This window comes from Felis catus, chromosome B4 (assembly GCF_018350175.1).
Source record: "Felis catus isolate Fca126 chromosome B4, F.catus_Fca126_mat1.0, whole genome shotgun sequence".
Lineage (NCBI taxonomy): Eukaryota > Metazoa > Chordata > Mammalia > Carnivora > Felidae > Felis > Felis catus.
Window position 1 is genome coordinate 96,411,630 of NC_058374.1, and position 18,835 is coordinate 96,430,464.

General features: G+C 40.7%; 1 protein-coding gene across 1 annotated transcript in view; it reads left to right on the forward strand.

The window, feature by feature from the left end:
* Positions 1–18,082, forward strand: part of TPH2 (tryptophan hydroxylase 2) — a 108,497-nt gene extending 90,415 nt beyond the window's left edge. The window contains exons 9-11 of the mRNA XM_003989052.4: positions 4,747–4,842; positions 14,143–14,276; positions 14,407–18,082. Of these exons, the coding sequence (XP_003989101.2) occupies positions 4,747–4,842; positions 14,143–14,276; positions 14,407–14,581 (405 nt within the window). The 3' untranslated portion in view covers positions 14,582–18,082. The remainder of the gene's footprint in view (positions 1–4,746; positions 4,843–14,142; positions 14,277–14,406) is intronic.
* The last annotated feature ends 753 nt before the right edge of the window (positions 18,083–18,835 follow it).

An 18,835-nucleotide genomic window follows, 5' to 3' on the forward strand; every position in this document is an offset into this window, starting at 1 on the left:
GTTGAGTGTCTGTGGCCTTGGTTCCCTCAAGCTCGCCCCTGCAGCCCATTTGGCTGACCAGAACGGTTGCGAGAGTGGTGTACTACCAGTAGTGATCTGAAGATGGCAGCATTGGGCGACCTATCTCCTTTTCCTAAGCACACGCCCCGCCTGGCACATCCAGGAGCTGCCTTCCACGGCAGTGTTTGCATTTCAGCTTGTCACTCAGACTTTTTTTCTGCTTAATGACTGTATGTATGTAAATGATCCTGCTTTTCTTCTGTGGAAGAAGTCTGATCTATCATTCCTGTTTTGGTTTTTCAGTTAATGATTATCTGTAATTATATTCAAATAAAATATTTATAAATAATTACATATAATTAGTGGTATGTAAAATGTGGAATTCATGAACATCAGCTCTGATGAAAGGTACCCTTTAATTTGGGAGGTGATTGTCTTCGTTTTATTTGTTTCTGTTTAAAAGACATCAGTGGCCAAGAACCTGCAATCCTCTTTTACAGGTGTTCTTATGATGTTCAGGGTGTTTTGTTTTTTGTTTTTTTTGGCTAATAGGTAGGATATTTGTTTGGTAGATCTCTAGGGAATATATTATAGATTCACATCTGGAGAGAGTACTGTGGAGAACAAATTATGTTTTCTTAAAATTTTGGGAAGCAATTAGCTATCCTTGAGTTCTGAAAGGTCTCCAGGGGTCATCCAGTTCAACTCTAAGCAAGCTTTGCATTTAAAACCAGACAGAAGAAATGTGCAGCTGTCCCCCTTCCCTGTCAGTGATCATGCCCGGGGCACTCTGTCTTGTGAGATCTCCACGGGTATTGAAAACAGAAAGAGAAAAATTGTCCTGAGCAAGTCCATAATTCAAATTTTGCCAACACCTGAAGTTCCGGTGCATTTTACCATTTTCTTTTTATCTGTTAGCCACACATGGAGCTGCAAATGGAAAATGGTCTTAAAGTAAAAAAAAACCCCAATTTTCTGGAGAGAAAAGGCTGTAGAAGGAGCATAGAGGCTTTCCTTGGTTGGGGACAGCAGGAAACCAAGGGAAAAGGTAGATAGCGAATGAGCAGATGGAGCTACGTAAGGTCAGAGTTTCTGGAAGGACTCCCAGACGAGGTATGGGGCCAGGGAGCATTCTGAGCGATGGGAAGGAGGATGCACAGTGACTCTTTCCTTTGAGCTTGCCCTGATTCTAAGAGCACGTGTACCAAAGGACACACTGGTAGATTTAGCTTTGAACCTTTAGTTGAGTTGATGCAGACCTTTTAATTCCTGCCTTAGAATAGGATGGGATGCCAAATCTATGTGAAGACCTTGTGAATGGCACACCAGATTTTCTCAGCACCCCCTCCCACCCCCCACCCCCAGCCTGTTTTGATTTAGGTCATTTTGTATGCACTGATATAGCATAAGAAAAATTAAAAATGCTCGTAACAGGCTGACCTAAATGCTCCTATAGCTGGCTCCATATGTGTATGTTGGAGGCTTTTGAACATGACAGCTCGCTCGCTCTCTCTCTCTCTCTCTCTCTCTCTCTTTTACACACTCTTCTGTATTCAATACTAAGGCTCCAAGGATTTTACATCATGTGCTATAAATGCAATACAAATTAGACAAATCAGCCAAAGACACACTAAGAAGATACCATGAGATTCTAGTTTTCCGCTTTTAGACTTTAATTTCTCCATTTTTGGTTGTAAGGGGGAATCATGCATCTATTAATCTTTTACCTAAAAACTTTAAAATGTGACTTGTCGAGCTCTTTGAAATTTGGAGCTCTAGATCTCTTAAATGGACCATCTAGACTGGTCCGGGTAAATCACTTTATCTCCTTAAACTTGAATTTTCCTTTGGGTGAAACAACGCTGAACCTGCAGGACTCTTATTCTACAACTGTACAATCACTTCTCTTCATTGTGCCCAGGATTGTATGATATCTTTTGGAGGACAGACTTGAGGGCTGTCTTTTAGCATTTGATCAGATCTCTTATTTTGGCTCTTCTCCTGAGGTCTCTGTGATACTGACTTCTCCCAATCCCCTGCCCCTGCTGGCTCAAGTCGTATTCTAAGTCACCCACCTCCCTTGCTCTTTGGCTGCCTCTGCCTCCTAACTGGTCTCTCTGCTTCCACCCCTGCCCCGCTGACAGTCTGTTCTTTACCCAGCACCAGCACGATCTTTTGAGACTAGATTAGAACATGTCTAGCTCTTGCCTGAAATCCCTCCAATGACTTCCCACCGCCCTTGGAAATACAAATCCGTTCCTGCCTTTGCACCTACTTCCTCTGCTGGGAGTGCTCTTTCCCTAAGATCTTTGCACAAAAGGCTGCTTTTCAAGTGGGTTGCAGCTTAAATATCACTCCCTCAGAGACGCCTTCCCTGGCCACTTCATCTAAAATAGCCATCTCTTCTGCTTAATACCTGACACATTACATGGATTTATTACATATATAGCATATTCTGCCTGGAATTATCCTGTCTATCGATTTTTGTTGTTAAATCTCATCCCGGCAACAAATAGGCTTCACGGGATCAGGGACTTTGTTGCCTTGTTCATTGCATATCCTTAGCAACTAAAGCAGATTTTGGAATATAACAGGTGTTCAAGGAGTGTTTGTAGAATGGATGAATGAATGAGTGAATGAATGACAGAATGAATGTCATGGGCAGAAGAACTACATGCCAGAGAGGTTATAGTCATATAGCTAAATAGAAGCAGGGCCAAGACTAGAACTCAGGTCCCTTCATGTGTTTCTTTCTTCCAGGTCATGCGGTCATACGGCAAGCCTGACTTAGAGATAATTCTCGCATTCGTTATTTACTCACTACATATTTATTGAGCTCTTATGTTTCAGACACTATTCTGTATCAGTGGTTCTCAAGCAGAAGTGATGTTGGTCCCTTGGGAACATTCTTCAATGTCTAGAGATGTTTTTAGCTGTTACAAGTGGGGTGGGTATGCTAGTGACATCTAGTCTGTAGAGGTCAGGAATGTTATCGTCTATATGTTCTATAATGCACAGGATAGCCTCCCACAACAAAGAATTAGCCGGCCTGAAGTGTCAACAGTGCTGCAATTGGGACCCTGTTCCAGATGAGTAGATACTTACTCTCATGGAGTTTATAGTTCAGAGTGGGGAGACAGATGACAGTGTATATCATACATAAAGAAATTAAAGGCCATGTCAAAAAGGTGATATAATGGGAAAGAAAGTAAATCAGAACAGAGTGAGAAGGAGGGCTGGTGGGCATTGTGGGTGATGAGGGGAGGAAGGACTACAATTTTACCCTTTTGGGGAGGTGAATCAGGGAAGGAAGTTTTGCCTTGGGAGGTTTAGCTCCATGACTTCCAATGACCAGTGCTTTGGGTTCAGCCCATTGAACTTCACAGGTCATCCTCACGTTTAAAAAACATAAAACCCTTCTGAACAAAGGGACATATTAACTTCCAAATGAAAATAGAGCACGCTGTTGTGGGCTAGAAATAATTATTATTTTCCACCCCTTTTCAGGGGTGTTTAAATTCTCTTTCTCAACACTGTCAGTGCTCTATCATCACGAATGCAGGGCAGTGTTAATTTGATGCAATGTGTATTGCTCATTGTCAACTTCTCACTTTTCTTCCAGAGCAAAAATAGTGTGATTTCAGCTTCTCTCAAGAGCATCGAGAGATTTTTTGGTTGCTCAGAGGTTTCTGTCTGTCTAGGCTGGTTTCTTTTTTAAAAAAAAAAACTTTTTTTTCAACGTTTATTTATTTTTTTTGGGACAGAGAGAGACAGAGCATGAACGGGGGAGGGGCAGAGAGAGAGGGAGACACAGAATCGGAAACAGGCTCCAGGCTCTGAGCCATCAGCCCAGAGCCTGACGCGGGGCTCGAACTCACAGACGGCGAGATCGTGACCTGGCTGAAGTCGGACGCTTAACCGACTGCGCCACCCAGGCGCCCCTAGGCTGGTTTCTTAAACTCAACAGAAACAACTGTAGATTTTAATGTCTTGGGAAATCTGTAGTAGTTGATGCTGGTAAAATGCAGGTCAGTGAAATGGTTCTTACTATATATGTTTTTATATATGTGTATATACACACATACATGTATCTACACACACATACATGTGTCTATGTGTAGCATACATAGATATACACTTAAGATCTCACTGAAAAAGTCAGCCTAAAATTGTGGTTTTGGTAATTTGGTAGGCGTGTACTTGCTCTTTTGGTCTTGCTCTTGTTTTTGTACCACAGTTCTTTACCAAACATTGGCACCTAGTAGGTACTCCACAAATGTTTGTTGAATGAATAAACAAACTGCAAAAATCAGTTTGAGATTACTGGATTCCAAGTTATTTTTCTATGTTCACATGAACTTATTTATGTCAACTGAAACACAACTTGGCAAATACAGAAGCATATTCTTACGCTGGTATGACTGTGGCATAATCATTCATTTCTAAATCTGTAGTTTTTTTTTTTTTAATTTTTAAAATTATTGCCAAGGATATGAGTTGACTTATGGGGTTTCTGAATCCACCAAGCACAAGACTCTTAGTAATTAATACATTTTCTGTATACCTTTAACCTAGGGAGGAATTATTAATCAAGAGAATACATTTCAACAAGCATCTTGATTCAAATGTATTTACATTGACAGTATTGAAGATATTATGCCCAGTGCACCTTTTTATTTTGGGTGCCATTACTGGATGTGTGTCCATGGTTTTTTTTTTTTTTTCCCCTCATTTTTTTTCTTTCAGTGCTATTTCTTCACAATTGAGTTTGGCCTTTGCAAGCAAGAAGGGCAACTACGGGCATATGGAGCAGGACTACTTTCCTCCATTGGAGAATTGAAGGTATGAAGCTGTGAATGAAAATATCCTTCCTGAGCAAACTGGTTCAAGGTCATGGAGAATATTGATTTGTTTGTCTGAGCAGTTCTACTCATAGGTACGTCATAAATATTTGATACAGAGGATGTGGCACCTCAGGTGTGGGTGCTGACCTAACTTTGTGCACTTCTGAAAATGGGTCATGCCTTTCTAGGTGTGTGGTGTGGCTCAGATGGATGAGCAGCCATGTGCACAGATCAACGGGAATGACAAACGTATGCTCGAGTGTTGGGTAACATACGACTGGCCTAAATTTAGTACTGAAAAGTGGGCAGCAAGTTAGCAGTGATCACTTCATTGAAATTTCCTTATAAGGATAGCTTGGCTATCCTCATTTCTGTTATCCCCATGGCTCCCATGGACTCCCTAGAATTTCCTTTCCAAGGGAATTTGAGATTATGTTAGCTTCTGTGAAATTAATGTGTATTAAAACGTTTGTGGACATATACAATTTGGGGGAAAAAAGCTGAAATATACCTACATTCAGAGAGGTAGCTAATATGTGTAGTGATGTTTAGGGAATGCTATTTTTTTGCCTTAAAATATAGTAAAATGGTCGTTTATTCAGAAATGTTGGGGACTGGATCATCTGATCATTTAAATCTTTTGGTTACTTAAGAAGTGCTGTCTATACCACTGGGGGACAGCAAGGTTTGATGAATTTAGAATGCAGTGTGATGTATAATCTGGAAGTGGTACTGAAAATAATTTAATCTTTCTTTGATTATCCAGACTAAGATCGGGATTATCGACTATTTTAGGGTTTTTATTTGGGGTATTGATTATCCCTAGAGTCGAGTAATGATTATTGGAACGTCTTGGTTGTTTATATTCTTGAAAGATATAATTTTCCTGTACTTTTATGAAGTCTGTTTGCTTTATGGTGCCATTTATTCATTAATTCATTCCTCAAACATTTGATTGAACACCTACTATGTACCACGTACTGTGCCAGTCTCTAGGGAAATAAATAATGAAGGAGGAGGAGGAGCAGGAGAAAGAGAAGGAGAAAGTAGAAAGAAGAAAGAAAGAAGAAGCAGAAAACAGCTACCTCAGACACTTAAATAGACCTAATTAGTATTGTAGGTGCTTTATATTAACCCACTTAATTCTCATAACAGTCCAATGAGGTAAACAGTGTTATTATCACATATGAGAAAACTGAGCCATAAAGACATTAAGGAACTTCCCCGAGGTGACACAGCTAATAAGTGTTGGAGCTGGACCCACGTCCAGTGGACTAGGCTCCAGGATTCCAGCCAGTAACCAGTAGGCTGTCCCGCCTGGGATCCCTGTTATCAGAGAATTTACTTTCTAGTGCAAGGGGGTAAGCAGCCAATCTGTTAATGCGAACTGTGACCAGTGTGCCTGGCACTTACTAGGCCGTGCCTGGGAAGACTCCTGACAAGGGCCTTGCTGCCCAAGCGGATTCTTGAGGAGTGGAAAGGATGAATAAGGGGAGGATGAGATGCAGGAAATAGTCCGGACAGTATTGTGTGCTCTCATCAAATCCTGGACCATTTAGGAAGCTGCCTGAGGCTCTGCATGGCTGGAGTAGTTGATAACATTTAACATGACAAAAGCCTGATGTAATGTGGTAATTTATTTTTTTTAAATGAAATCCTCAGCCACAAAAAAAGCATTTCAGTGCCGTGACCAAAGCCCACAGCAATAGCATGATGTCATATCCCTGTAAGACCCATGCCTTCTGTGGAGTGCTTCTTGATTTCCATGAGAAAAGAATTAGAAAACGATGTGGCTCTTGAGCTACATCTATTTACATTCTCTTCAGAAAGTTTATAAATGATGCCAGACAGAAAAGAAACAAATCTCTCTCATTGCCCCAACTTTCGACAGGGCCCTCTAATCAGGTTAATGGGGCATGTGTAGGCAGCATTGGGGTGAATCTGTTGTTTTTGTTGCTTTTGGTGTGGACGGAAATGTCTAGAAATGGAAATCAGCCAGGATGTGTACACCGAAGGGCATTGTCTGCCGTGAATCTTGTTCTGGTCCATCACCTCTGGTCATTAGCATTCTTCCATTCTCAAATTTCTACACTCCACCATCCCAGTGATTGCTACTTTGGACCATTCTTACAATTCAGAAATTCTTTCTCCGAGAAGTATCTTCTGATTGTTCACGGAGAATACATAACACAGGATGTTTTCCATATCCCCACCCCTCCCCTCATCTCTGCCCCGCTCTGTGTGAATGTCCGGAACCCTCACACAGCTTCTGAGTACTTCTGGCTAACTGTCGTTTGTGGGGACAGATGATAATCCTGAACCCGGGGAGGGCGGGGGATCACTTTATTGATAGCATCGCAATAATTCCTGTGTCAAACACATTTATGATTTTGAATGCAGTTACCTTTTGCGGTAAAGTCTTTCTTGTTGTTTTAAACTGCAGCCCAAATGTAGGTCCCAGCTAAGTTGTCGGAGGTTTGGGTGCAGTCTTTGTCACTTTTACATAAAAATTCGCCTTCTCTCCTTGAACAAAACACGTTTTAAAATTTGTTCTGTAAAAGGCTAAAATTTCTTGGGCGTAGATGTTGCATTACAGCGCCGGTCAAGGACTCCCAAGTGGTGTATCTCTAGCTCAGAGGATAACTTTCATTTTTGCCTCTTATTTTTTTGATGATTACAATGTTTATTTTTTGACAGCCTTTGAAGACAGAAACAAAATAAATAAGGAAAAGCTTGTAAAAGCTGTATGTGAGAACCACAAAGACTTCTTTTTTTAACCTCATCAGTGGTTGTTCCCTCTTTTACCTGTTCTGTGATGTACTTTCAGGAATTCCAAAAGTGTGTCTGGATAGGGTTTTCCATATCTTCCTCACTCTGGGTGGCAGTTAATAAGGAGATAAATCATCTGGAAATCTGACTTTAATTTAATTTAATTTTTTAAAATTTGCATCTAAATTAGTTAGCATATAGTGCAACAATGATTTTGGGAGTAGATTCCTTAGTTCCCCTTACCCATTTAGCCCATCCCCCCTCCCACAACCCCTCCAGTAACCCTCTGTGTGTTCTCCATATTTATGAGTCTCTTATGTTTTGCCCCCCTCCCTGGTTTTATATTATTTTTTCTTCCCTTCCCTTATGTTCATCTGTTTTGTCTCTTAAAGTCCTCATATGAGTGAAGTCATATGATATTTGTCTTTCTCTGACTAATTTCACTTAGCATAATACCCTCCAGTTCTGTCCATGTAGTTGCAAATGGCAAGATTTCATTCTTTTTGATTGCTGAGTAATACTCCATTGTGTGTGTGTGTGTGTGTGTGTGTGTGTGTGTGTGTGTGTGTGTGTGTGTGTATACCACATCTTCTTTATCCATTCATCCATCAATGGACATTTGGGCTCTTTCCATACATTGGCTATTGTTGATGGTGCTGCTATAAACATTGGGGTGCATGTGTCCCTTTGAAACAGCCTACCTGTATCCCTTGGATAAATACCTAGTAGTGCAATTGCTGGGTTGTAGGTAGTTCTGCTTTTAGTTTTTTGAGGAACCTCTATACTATTTTCCAGAGTGGCCTCACCAGTTTGCATTCCCACCAGCAGTGCAAAAGAGATCCTCTTTCTCCACATCCTCGCTAACATCTGTTGTTGCCTGAGTTGTGAGTGTTAGCCATTCTGACTGATATAAGGTGGTATTTCATTGTGGTTTTGATTTGTATTTCCCTGATGAAGAGTGATGTTGAGCATTTTTTCATGTGTTGGTTGGCCATCTGGATGTCTTCTTTGGAGAAGTGTCTATTCATGTCTTTTGCCCATTTCTTCACTGGATTATTTGTTTTTTGGGTGTTGAGTTTGATAAGTTCTTTATGGATTTTGGATACTGACTAGCCCTTTATCTGATATTTAATCATTTGCAAATATCTTCTCCCATTCTGTCAGTTGCCTTTTAGTTTTGCTGATTGCTACCTTCACTGTGCAGAAGCTTTTTATTTTGATGAGGTCCTAGTAGTTCATTTTTGCTTTTGTTTCCCTTGCCTCTGGAGACGTGTTGAGTAAGAAGTTGCTGTGGCCAAGATCAAAGAGGTTTTGCCTGCTTTCTCCTCGAGGATTTTGATGGCTTCCTGTCTTACATTGAGGTCTTTCATCTATTTTGAGTTTATTTTTGTGTATGGTGTAAGAAAGTGGTCCAGGTTCATTCTTCTGCATGTGGCTGTCCAGTTTTCCCAGCACCACTTGCAGAAGAGACTGTCTTTATTCCATTGAATATTCTTTTCTTCTTTGTCAAAGATTAGTTGGCCATACGTTTGTGGGTCCATTTCTGGGTTCTTCATTCTGTTCCATTGATGAGTGTCTGTTCTTGTGCCAGTACCATACTGTCTTGATGATTACAGCTTTGTAATACAGCTTGAAGTCTGTGTATTGCTTTTTAAAGTAAATGTTTATTGATTTATTTGGAGAGAGAGAGAGAGAACAGCGGAGGGTGGAGAAAAAGAGAGAGAGAGAGAGAGACAGGGAGGGAAGGAGAGGGAGGGAGAGAGAGAGAGAGAGAGAGAGAGAATCCTAAGCAGGTTCTGCACTGTCACTGTAGAGCTCAGCATGAGGCTCCATTTTTACTAACGGTGCTGGTTTCAGGAAAAGGAAGGGCCCGGGACTGGAGGTGTGAGCCATCTGAGCAGGGGAAAGGTGGGAGAAGTCTGGAGCCATTAGCACTAACTCTAGTCACAGACAAATCAAAGAGATTGTTTGAAGTGGGAATTTGTTCCTTGCCCCTACAGGAACTTATTCAAACCAATGAAACTTTCAACATCACTGAAAAAAAAAAAAAAGGTGTGATGCTGTTATCACCTAGTTGAGCAATAGGGATGTTGGTGGCACTTTATACTTGGTTAGCAGGAGAGACATTTGGGGAAGTTTAAAAAATATATGCATACATGCATATCTACATATACAGAAGTATATATTTGCTGTTCAGATGCGGGGAGGAAGGAGAAGATGATTGCAGTGTGAGTGTAAGAGTGTTTGCAAATTCTTATTCAGAATCTAGGGCCCAAACTACCTCTAAACCTGATTTCACACTTGAGTTTTTTCCCAACTTAAACCAGTCCTAATATAGAGAGTGAGGATCACAGGATTTATGTGGAGAATAGTTGAGATAATAACCCTGTGCCTGCAAAGGCAGGTGGCTGGGAGGAAGGAAGATTTTAAATTGGTGAACTTGGGGCAGGCACTATTGTGGTCTGAAACCTGGAAGCCTCATAGCTAGGGCCGTGTTTCCTTGTCTATGGGTTCTGGACCCAGCGGGGAGAAGAGCTGTATCAATGGTGGCAGGTGTGGCTGAATGCCTGTGTACACCGACATCATCTCCACACTGAGGTGGCAACAATAACTCAGCATACGGTGCTTCCCATGTGCCAGGCACAACCCTGGGGGTGGGGGGTGGATACTATTAGTAGTCCCATTTTTCAGACGGATACTGGAATAGGCTTCCAGAGGTATAATAACTTGCCCAAAGTCACATAGAAACTTTAGGTAATAATTAGGTTCTAGGCAACTTGATGCGGAAAAAAAGTTTTTGTATTTAAAAGGCTGTAATGGTAAATAAGTCTTTATTTGTGCACTGAAGGGTTGTGTTGGGAAGTGTGGGAAGGCCATGCCTAGGCCATGGGAAAGGTTGCTATGGTCAATTTGTGCTGCCTGGGAAGAGGGGGGAGATGACAGGGAGTGCGGTGTACCTGCAGGCCCTTTAAATTTTTTTAAAAATTTATTTTAGAGAGAGAGAGAGAGAGAGAGAGAGAGCATGTGATGGAGGAGAGGGGCAGAGGGACAGGGGATAGAGACAGTTTTAAGCAGGCTTCACGCTCAGTGTGGAGCCCATTGTAGGGCTTGATCCCACAACCATGAGATCATAACCTGAGCCTAAATCAAGAGTCGGACATTCAACTGACTGAGCCACCCAGGCACCCCTGTAGGACCTTTTAAAATAATATTGTGAGGACAACTTTAGAATTCATGTGGATCAATCTTTTCAGTTTTATCAAAGAGGACACCCTGTCCTGATGGAGAAGTCTGACTCATTCGATATCATGCCTCTGGGACAACTGTGTTTAGGACCCAGGACTTGTAGCTCCCAGTCCTGCACACTTGTCTTTAGCACTGTTGGTAAATACAGAACAATCCTTCTAGACAGCATTTAGATGAGAGCAGCTGATTCTTAAGCACTCTTGCACTTTTAAAATGGCTTAAGACGAAAAGACTGTCAGCCACATTCTCTCAGCCTTATAAAGCCTCTGTCTGCCGAAGTCGGATAAATTCTTGCAGACCTCAGGATATCAGACTGCTAACACTTTGGGAAGGATTCGCCACAAAGTCCCCGGGGACATCAAGTAGTGTGACTCCATGTTTACAGAGAATCCACTCTGGACATAGTGGGGAAGCATGGAGGCTGCTCCCTCACATGGAGGCAGCTTAGAGATAGACGCGGACGGGAGCTGAGAATCAAACTCAGTAGGGCTCCACTCCATGGGGCGTCAGTGGAGACATGGATGCTATTTCATAGACTTTGGGCCATACTCTAGTATTCAGAAACAGGAACCTCATAGGCTGCATGGATGTTCCTGGCAGTCATCCCACAGGTAAATGAGACCACTTCCAGGTGTGAGCATCACCTCGTTTTTGGCCTCACCCACTGGTTGCCCCCCAACTCCAGCCTCTTACCATTCTCCAGGCAGCTAATCTTTGGGTACCACTATCACCCCCATAATTGTAATAGCCAAGGAGCAGCACTGGTCCCATACCCCATGGATGGAGAGGTCCCCAGTAGGTAATTAGCATATCGGACACAGCAGGCCCCTGAGGATAGACTGCGTTGTTGATAGCTTAAAATAATCAGCTCCCAGTTTTTCCTTTGATTGTTACATTAGGCAAATGTGATGTGTCTTGCCTAATGGTCTTTGCCTCAAGTTTTCTTCTGTGAATCCACTGACTTTACTTGAAGTCTGGGGCACAGCGCTCTGCCTTCTGGCCTTTTTCTTGGTTTACTCTCCTCCCCTTTACTAGTTATAATAACTAAATGGGCTCATCTGAGTATCCAGTGGAATTGTCACATGATAATTCTTTCTAAAACTCCACCGATTTCAGTCTGTGTTATTGTATACACACATTCTGGAGGCCTCCTTTACACATGGTGGCTGCTGGGTTGCTAATAGCCTACCAAAGCCTTTTAGACCCAAGCAGATGAGTTTCATCTCCTTCTTGTGCTTGTATTGACCCAATGAAAAGTCTTGGGCTCAGCAGGGATGCCCTGCCTGAGGAAGCAGAGGTTTAACTGTTTTCATGGTCTGTTTGGCTACCACTCTCCTCATGCCCCTGATTGTGAGCATGAGAACATGGAAAGATCAAGGACACTGAATCTGTCACTGTCCTTCCTTACATAGATACCGGTGAAGGGTGAAGTAAAACCCACCTCGAGTACATGGCTGCAAAGAAAGCCGCTTCTAATTCTGAAAACCACAGCGAGTCAGTAGGAGGCCTGTTCTTTGCAAAGGAGCACCAGCTCTCAGAAAAGGACATTTGTTTCTTGAAACCGTGAAGTTGTTTTTAAAATGTGGACAGAATTATTAGTCATGTGGAACCCAAGTCCCCTGATGTTCATGGCACTGGATTGAATCTGGCACAAATGCATTTCAGGTGTAGTGACCTTCTGCTTTTAATGAAGTTGTTCTGTGGGCCAAAAAGAATGAATGAGTTCATTCCCAGAGGCCCTCTGCATTCCCTGATTCATATATGCATTGATCTGGACAATGCAACTTTGCAGGAAAGCAAATCACATGCAGGTGGGCCCTCGTGCCCTTTCTCTTGCATGTTAGTCCTTTGGTCTGCAATTGTATTTTCAAACTTAGGGCACCAGAGCCTTGTTCGTGGAAGACTGCAGCAAATCATCCCATGCATTTTGAAATTGTTGGGGGTGTACCAAGAATTTGAACAGGAAAGATTTTTCAGCATTTCTCCAGGAAACTTTAGCAATCTACCTCTTTACCGAGAGGGAGAAAAGTGCTTTGGGTGGAACCCAGATGCTGGAATGAAGTGTCTTCAGAAATCATCCATCCCAAATCTCTCATTTACAGTTATGGAAACAGAGGCACAGAAGAGAGGCCAAGGTTACCCAGCTTGACAGCAGTAACATTTAGAGAGGAGCCCATTTTCTCTCCGTTCAAGACAGTTTCTGCTGCCTCTTCTCTCACTCTGCTTCTCTCCCCCAACTAATTTACCCTTTTAATTAAGAAAAAGACAGAATCCAGAGGAGTATTTCTCGAAATATAGTTCACAACCACTGGAGTCTGAATCACCTCGGAAGCCTTTAAAATGCAGATTCCTGAGATTTATCCAGACTTGCTAAATAAAACTGAGGCCTGGGTATTTGCGTTTTTCCCCAAGCTCCTCTGTCATCCTTATGCACATGAGGTTTGAGAACCATTAATCTAGGGACGATAAATAGGCAGGTGGCACGTGGCAGGAAGTGACCACTAACTTTCAGCATCAGTGAATTTATCTTGAGAAGACAGTCATCCATTGTTTCTTGCTGTTCTCAGTGCCAGTCATGTAGTGAGTTGAATGGAGCTAATGATGGTTCAAAGAGTAATTACATTGGCTTCCCTGTTTTCCTAACGCCTTCTCTGTGCATAAGTGTAACTATTAATATTAGCTCCCTTTTCCCACCTGACAATATTTATCTGCTGTATATTGCTCTGCTGTACTTGCTGGAAGGGAAATGAATGCTTTGCAAGTACCCTCAAATATACAAGCCCACTCCAGACTCTGTTGATACACAGTGCCTGGCCTCAAAATGTCTCACAATGAGGCCACAAATAGTTCAGTCAGAGTCCCAATTACCTTTCCACGCAGGTAATTATTACTTCTGCCATTTAAGTGAAATTTTAGTACGCTGCTTATAGCAATAAATTTAGGACCATATTTATGCTGTCTCCTTGCTTCTATTCATAGCGTAGATTTAAAATTCCATTTCTTTTGGGATATAGCTCTGAACTGTCCTTCCATATGAATTTGTCTGATAATACATAAAATAATACCATAATCTCATTTTTCCTCTCAGCTTCTAACAGACTTAAACAAAACAAAACCCCTAACATGCATTTTACCCTGCATTTTTAGAGAGTACCGTATTTCATGGCAGACTAGTAACTGAGCAGCTCTGTAAAAATACTGAGTTGTGTTATAGAACTGTGACATCATGGCACTTTGGAAGTCTCATTATCGAGTTTAATGGGTTTCGTGGTATATTTTGCAGCATGCTCTTTCTGACAAGGCATGTGTGAAAGCCTTTGACCCAAAGACCACTTGCTTACAGGAATGCCTTATCACCACTTTCCAGGAAGCCTACTTTGTTTCAGAAAGTTTTGAAGAAGCCAAAGAAAAGATGAGGTAAACTTGTGTTTCTTCCATCTCCAGAAAATTACTTTTTATTTTTCTGGCTCTGTTCCTTCCTTCTATCTGTATCTCCTATACCAATGACAGTTGATCACTTATCCCTCTATTTCTGTTTATTTTGCAGGGACTTTGCAAAGTCAATTACCCGTCCCTTCTCTGTGTACTTCAATCCCTATACACAGAGTATTGAAATTCTGAAAGACACCAGAAGTATTGAAAACGTGGTGCAGGACCTTCGCAGTGATTTGAACACAGTGTGTGATGCCTTGAACAAAATGAACCAGTATCTGGGGATTTGATGCCTGGGACCATTGTCATTGCCAGAATGATCTTTCTGGGGCTTAGCAGCAATTCAATCAATGTCATATAACACCAATAACTCTCTGAGTCATGGCTTGGCTACTGAGCATGCAATTCTGTACAATTCTGCATATCTCTATCTACTTGTAATTTACTGTGTTAATGTGTGAAACACCATAAAGAACCCAATGACAGATAACCACTCATTGTTTGAAATATTGTAACATGTTTAAATGTCTTAAGTAGATTTGACATTCTTGCTTGGTGTCCTTAACCAAACTGCAGCTATTTAAAATTTGTAACAAATAGCCCTCTTACGATTCTAGCTTATTACTTTTTCTTTCTCAGATCTGAGCTTTTCCTCTGTGTTCATTAGATAAAATGAAAATAGCAGTGAAACTGTTTCTATTTTCTATAGTATCAGTGTTTCCACAGCACTATTTGAGATAAACCCAGAATTGTGTGAAAACTCCCATCACATTAACAAAAGATACAGTATTCTGTTTCAAAAATGAAAACTAGTGAACCCACTGGTTGGAATGGTTTTTAGGTTGAATATTTATACAATGTTAGAAAAGAGAACATTTTGCAAATGGAACGTGTAGGTGGCATTGACCATGTATAAACTGAGTTGTGGCATGCTTTCCAAAGTATTTTGGAAGAAAATACTTCCAGAAAGGACATTAGGAAAGGCTAAACAATGGGCAGAAGGTCTTGGGACTATGAATTTTATGCTGGAATAAAGAGAACTATCATGCTCAGGTGTTTAATCCATTTGTCTTAGAGAACAATAATATCATAGAGCCTGGGTTTCAAAACTGTGGAAATTGCATCTCAGAGAAGTTAAGTGATTTGCCCAAAGCAGCGGTTAATTGTGCACTAACATTTCCAGCCCATTGCATGTCACTTTTGGATTGCTAAATTCAACTTGGTATATTTGTGTGTAGTAGAGAAGGGAAAACTAATACTTACAAAACTATGTTAATCGCTAAATAGGATTTGGTTTTTGATCAAGGGCTTCCAACAGCACAGATGTTTCCTCTCACGGCCCCCAAACCAAGCCAGATCTCTGAGAGTTTGTCCAGTTTGCCCAAAGTTTGGGCAAATTTGGGCAGATAATGGTGATGCACCACAAATCTCTAGCCATCTTTGCCATAAGAGGTATAATCAGGTGACTAAGTGAACAAATAAAAATCTGAATGAGTGAATAAGTTTTGTCTGATTCTCTCAACAAACACAACCACTGTTCCTCACATTGTACTTTGTCATGCAGAATGCTGGATGGATGAAGGAAAGGATGGGAAAAAGAGATGAGAAAGGTGACAAAATGACTTTTAAGTTAGCAATTCTACAATATTTGCTTAAGCAATTTCTAAGATGTTCTTTTAATAACAAATGGCATGTGATTTCAAACGAATTCATACTCATATGGGCCCATTATGAGTCAGAAATTTTTGTACTAGATGTACTTGGGAAGAACATGAAAAAGAGTGAAAATATGCATCAGAGAGAGGTAAAATGAAAAGAAATCAGAGGTTTGAATAGTGGTTCCTTAACTACTGAGGGTCTTTCGTTTCTGAAGGATTCTCAGAACAACTGAGTTTTGGAAAGGGATTTGGCAGACAGAATGTGACAGTTACGCAGTTTAAATGCTATTTTAAATGGAAGAGATAGTGCCTTGAGAGATTATTGGTGGTAGAGAAGTGATGAGCAAGCTGAAGCAAAATGATCTAGAATGATCAAGTAGTTGCATATTTCAGTAGTTTTATAGATTCCAAACGACATAGTTTCTTACATCTTGTTTTGCTAGGTCTAGATGACCCTGAGTAATTATTTACTTATAAATTCTAACCTAGAACAATAACCCAGAATAATAAGTCCAGAAAGTTCCAGAACTAGTTGCTGAATTTTCTCAAAGAGGAAAATTGGCTAAGAAACTCTTAATGTCTGCCTTCCGCCTTGTTTTCATAATTTGGTGTAATAAGTAGCCATCAAGGTTGTCCCTTTTAGTCCCATGAGAGGGGAGGTTCTCAGTTAAGTGGACTGGAAGAAGAATTATATTTAATTGTAAACAAATTCCCTCAACAAAAATAACACTTGAGCTATCTTCTGATTGGCTTTTTCTCCCCACATGTGCAAAATCTATGTTGTTTCAAAAATAGAAGAGTTGCAAAGTAAATAGGCTTTCCCACAGAGCTTATATAGGTTATCATATAAGGTGGAGGGATTCCATGATTCTTTTTAGATTTGTTCTCCATTTGGAAGAGCAGTAACCATGGTTTTCACTGTGTGAAAGAAAGGAATCATGGTTTTCATTTGTCGTGAGCATTTAATATGCAAATGCTATTACAACTAATGGTGGGAAAAATCCTATAAAATTTAACAGCCATCATAGGAAAAGTGTTGGCAGAAAAAGTTCCCAAATGGAAATAGTACAACCAAATAATCACAGCTAGCTCCTTGTCATATTTGATACCTGCTTAGTATAACCATCTGTCTCACTTATGACTCATGACTTAAGGCTAAATTAAATAGAATCAAGGGCAATTATAAATTTAAAGATGCTTGCTCACTGTCATCTCATTGTGAATTGCTACTTTATTTTGACTTTGCTGCTGACTTCTATAACCGGCTAATCAGAAACCAATCCAAGATTCCTGGCAATACCAGGTTTCTTATGCATCACACATTGGCAAAAGACAGCCAGAAATCTGATTAGTCCAGTTTTCTTCTGGAAGCATTTTTGTCTGTTACAAGTTAGGGTCAGGCATCTAGTGTATGCTTGGATGATCAGTTTATTTGGCATGATGAGAGCTTAATAGATTGTTCATAAATTGCATCTTATAAGAGTAGGGAACTTTGACCCAACCAAGTTGCTAATTTTTTTTTTTTTTTTTACATTTGTGGTGAGGGTTGTGGAGCCTTGGGTTTCTGGCTTAGTCTCATTTATTTACTGTGTAATTTAGAAATGATGCTTTATGGGGATGATATATGTGTTCTTGTCTTGCTTGCACATAGTAGATGGGCCTGTGCCTAATGAATGCAAAGTATTGCAACATTTACCAACATGAAAAGTCTAAAATGAAAAACAGTGCGCTTTAACGTGGAAGCAAATAGAAATACAAGGTTTCATTTTCAAATGGAGTCATGGCTCACATCATCTCATTTTCTTCATTCGAGAAGGAAAACATTAACACACGATGTAGTTGTCCTCCAATTCATTTGATCTAATTTTCAACTTCTAAAGAATCAAGCACTGATGCTTACTCTCATGAACCTTGTCTTACTTATAATGAAAAAGAAAGCAGTCCAGAGTATTCTAGTGTGTCTGAGTTTTTTTTTTCTTCCTCTTCAATTTGCAAAGACATTCTCTTATTTTGGGAAATGATTCTTATGCAGGTTGCCATATTTTGGGAAAAGGCAAGGGAATTAATAGTGAGATACTGCTTCTAATATTAAATTTGCATGTGTTCAAAATAAACCAGTTCTGGAACATGAAATGGTGATTCTTTATAATATATATGACCTGGGGCCTCAAAACATTTATTCAGTGGCTTAGACCGTATTAGGGACTGTATGAGACACTTTTCTAGACACTGAAGATATGGTGGTAAATAAGGCAGAGAAAGTTTATGCCCACTTTGAACTTATATTCTGGTGGGCAGATACAGGCAAAAAGCCAGATTATTTGAGACCACAGCAAATTCTATGAAGAAATTGGAGTGATAAGGAGCAATGGGCAGGACGAAGGAATAAGGTGGCTAGGGTAAGTTTTTCTGAGCAGATGGCATTTGACTAAGAACCATGGGATGAGGAGAAGCCAGGCATGAAGAGACCCATGGAAAGAATGTTTCTTGAAGAGGCGACAGCAAGATCAAAGCCAGTGGAAGCCTACAGAGGAAGGACAAGAGAGCAGCATGGGAGGCAAGGATAATATAGGGTTTCAGAGGGGGTCAGGTATGTTCTAAATGGAGTGGAAAGTCACTGGAGAGCTGTAGCAAAACAGTGACAGATCTGATTTACATTTTTAAGAGGTTACTCAGGCTGCTGTGTGGAAATGAATCCAAGGGGGTTGGGAGGGTGGGGTAAAACCAATTAGGAGGCTATTGCAATGCTAGAGAGTCAGTATCTTGCTGGATCATGGTGGACGTTATTAAAAGTAGTAATTAAATAAGTTACACAGTTGGGTGGGTAGATTAGAACTGTCAGATGAAAAGTGGGGAAACTGGAAAAATGGTACCTGGGTTATCATT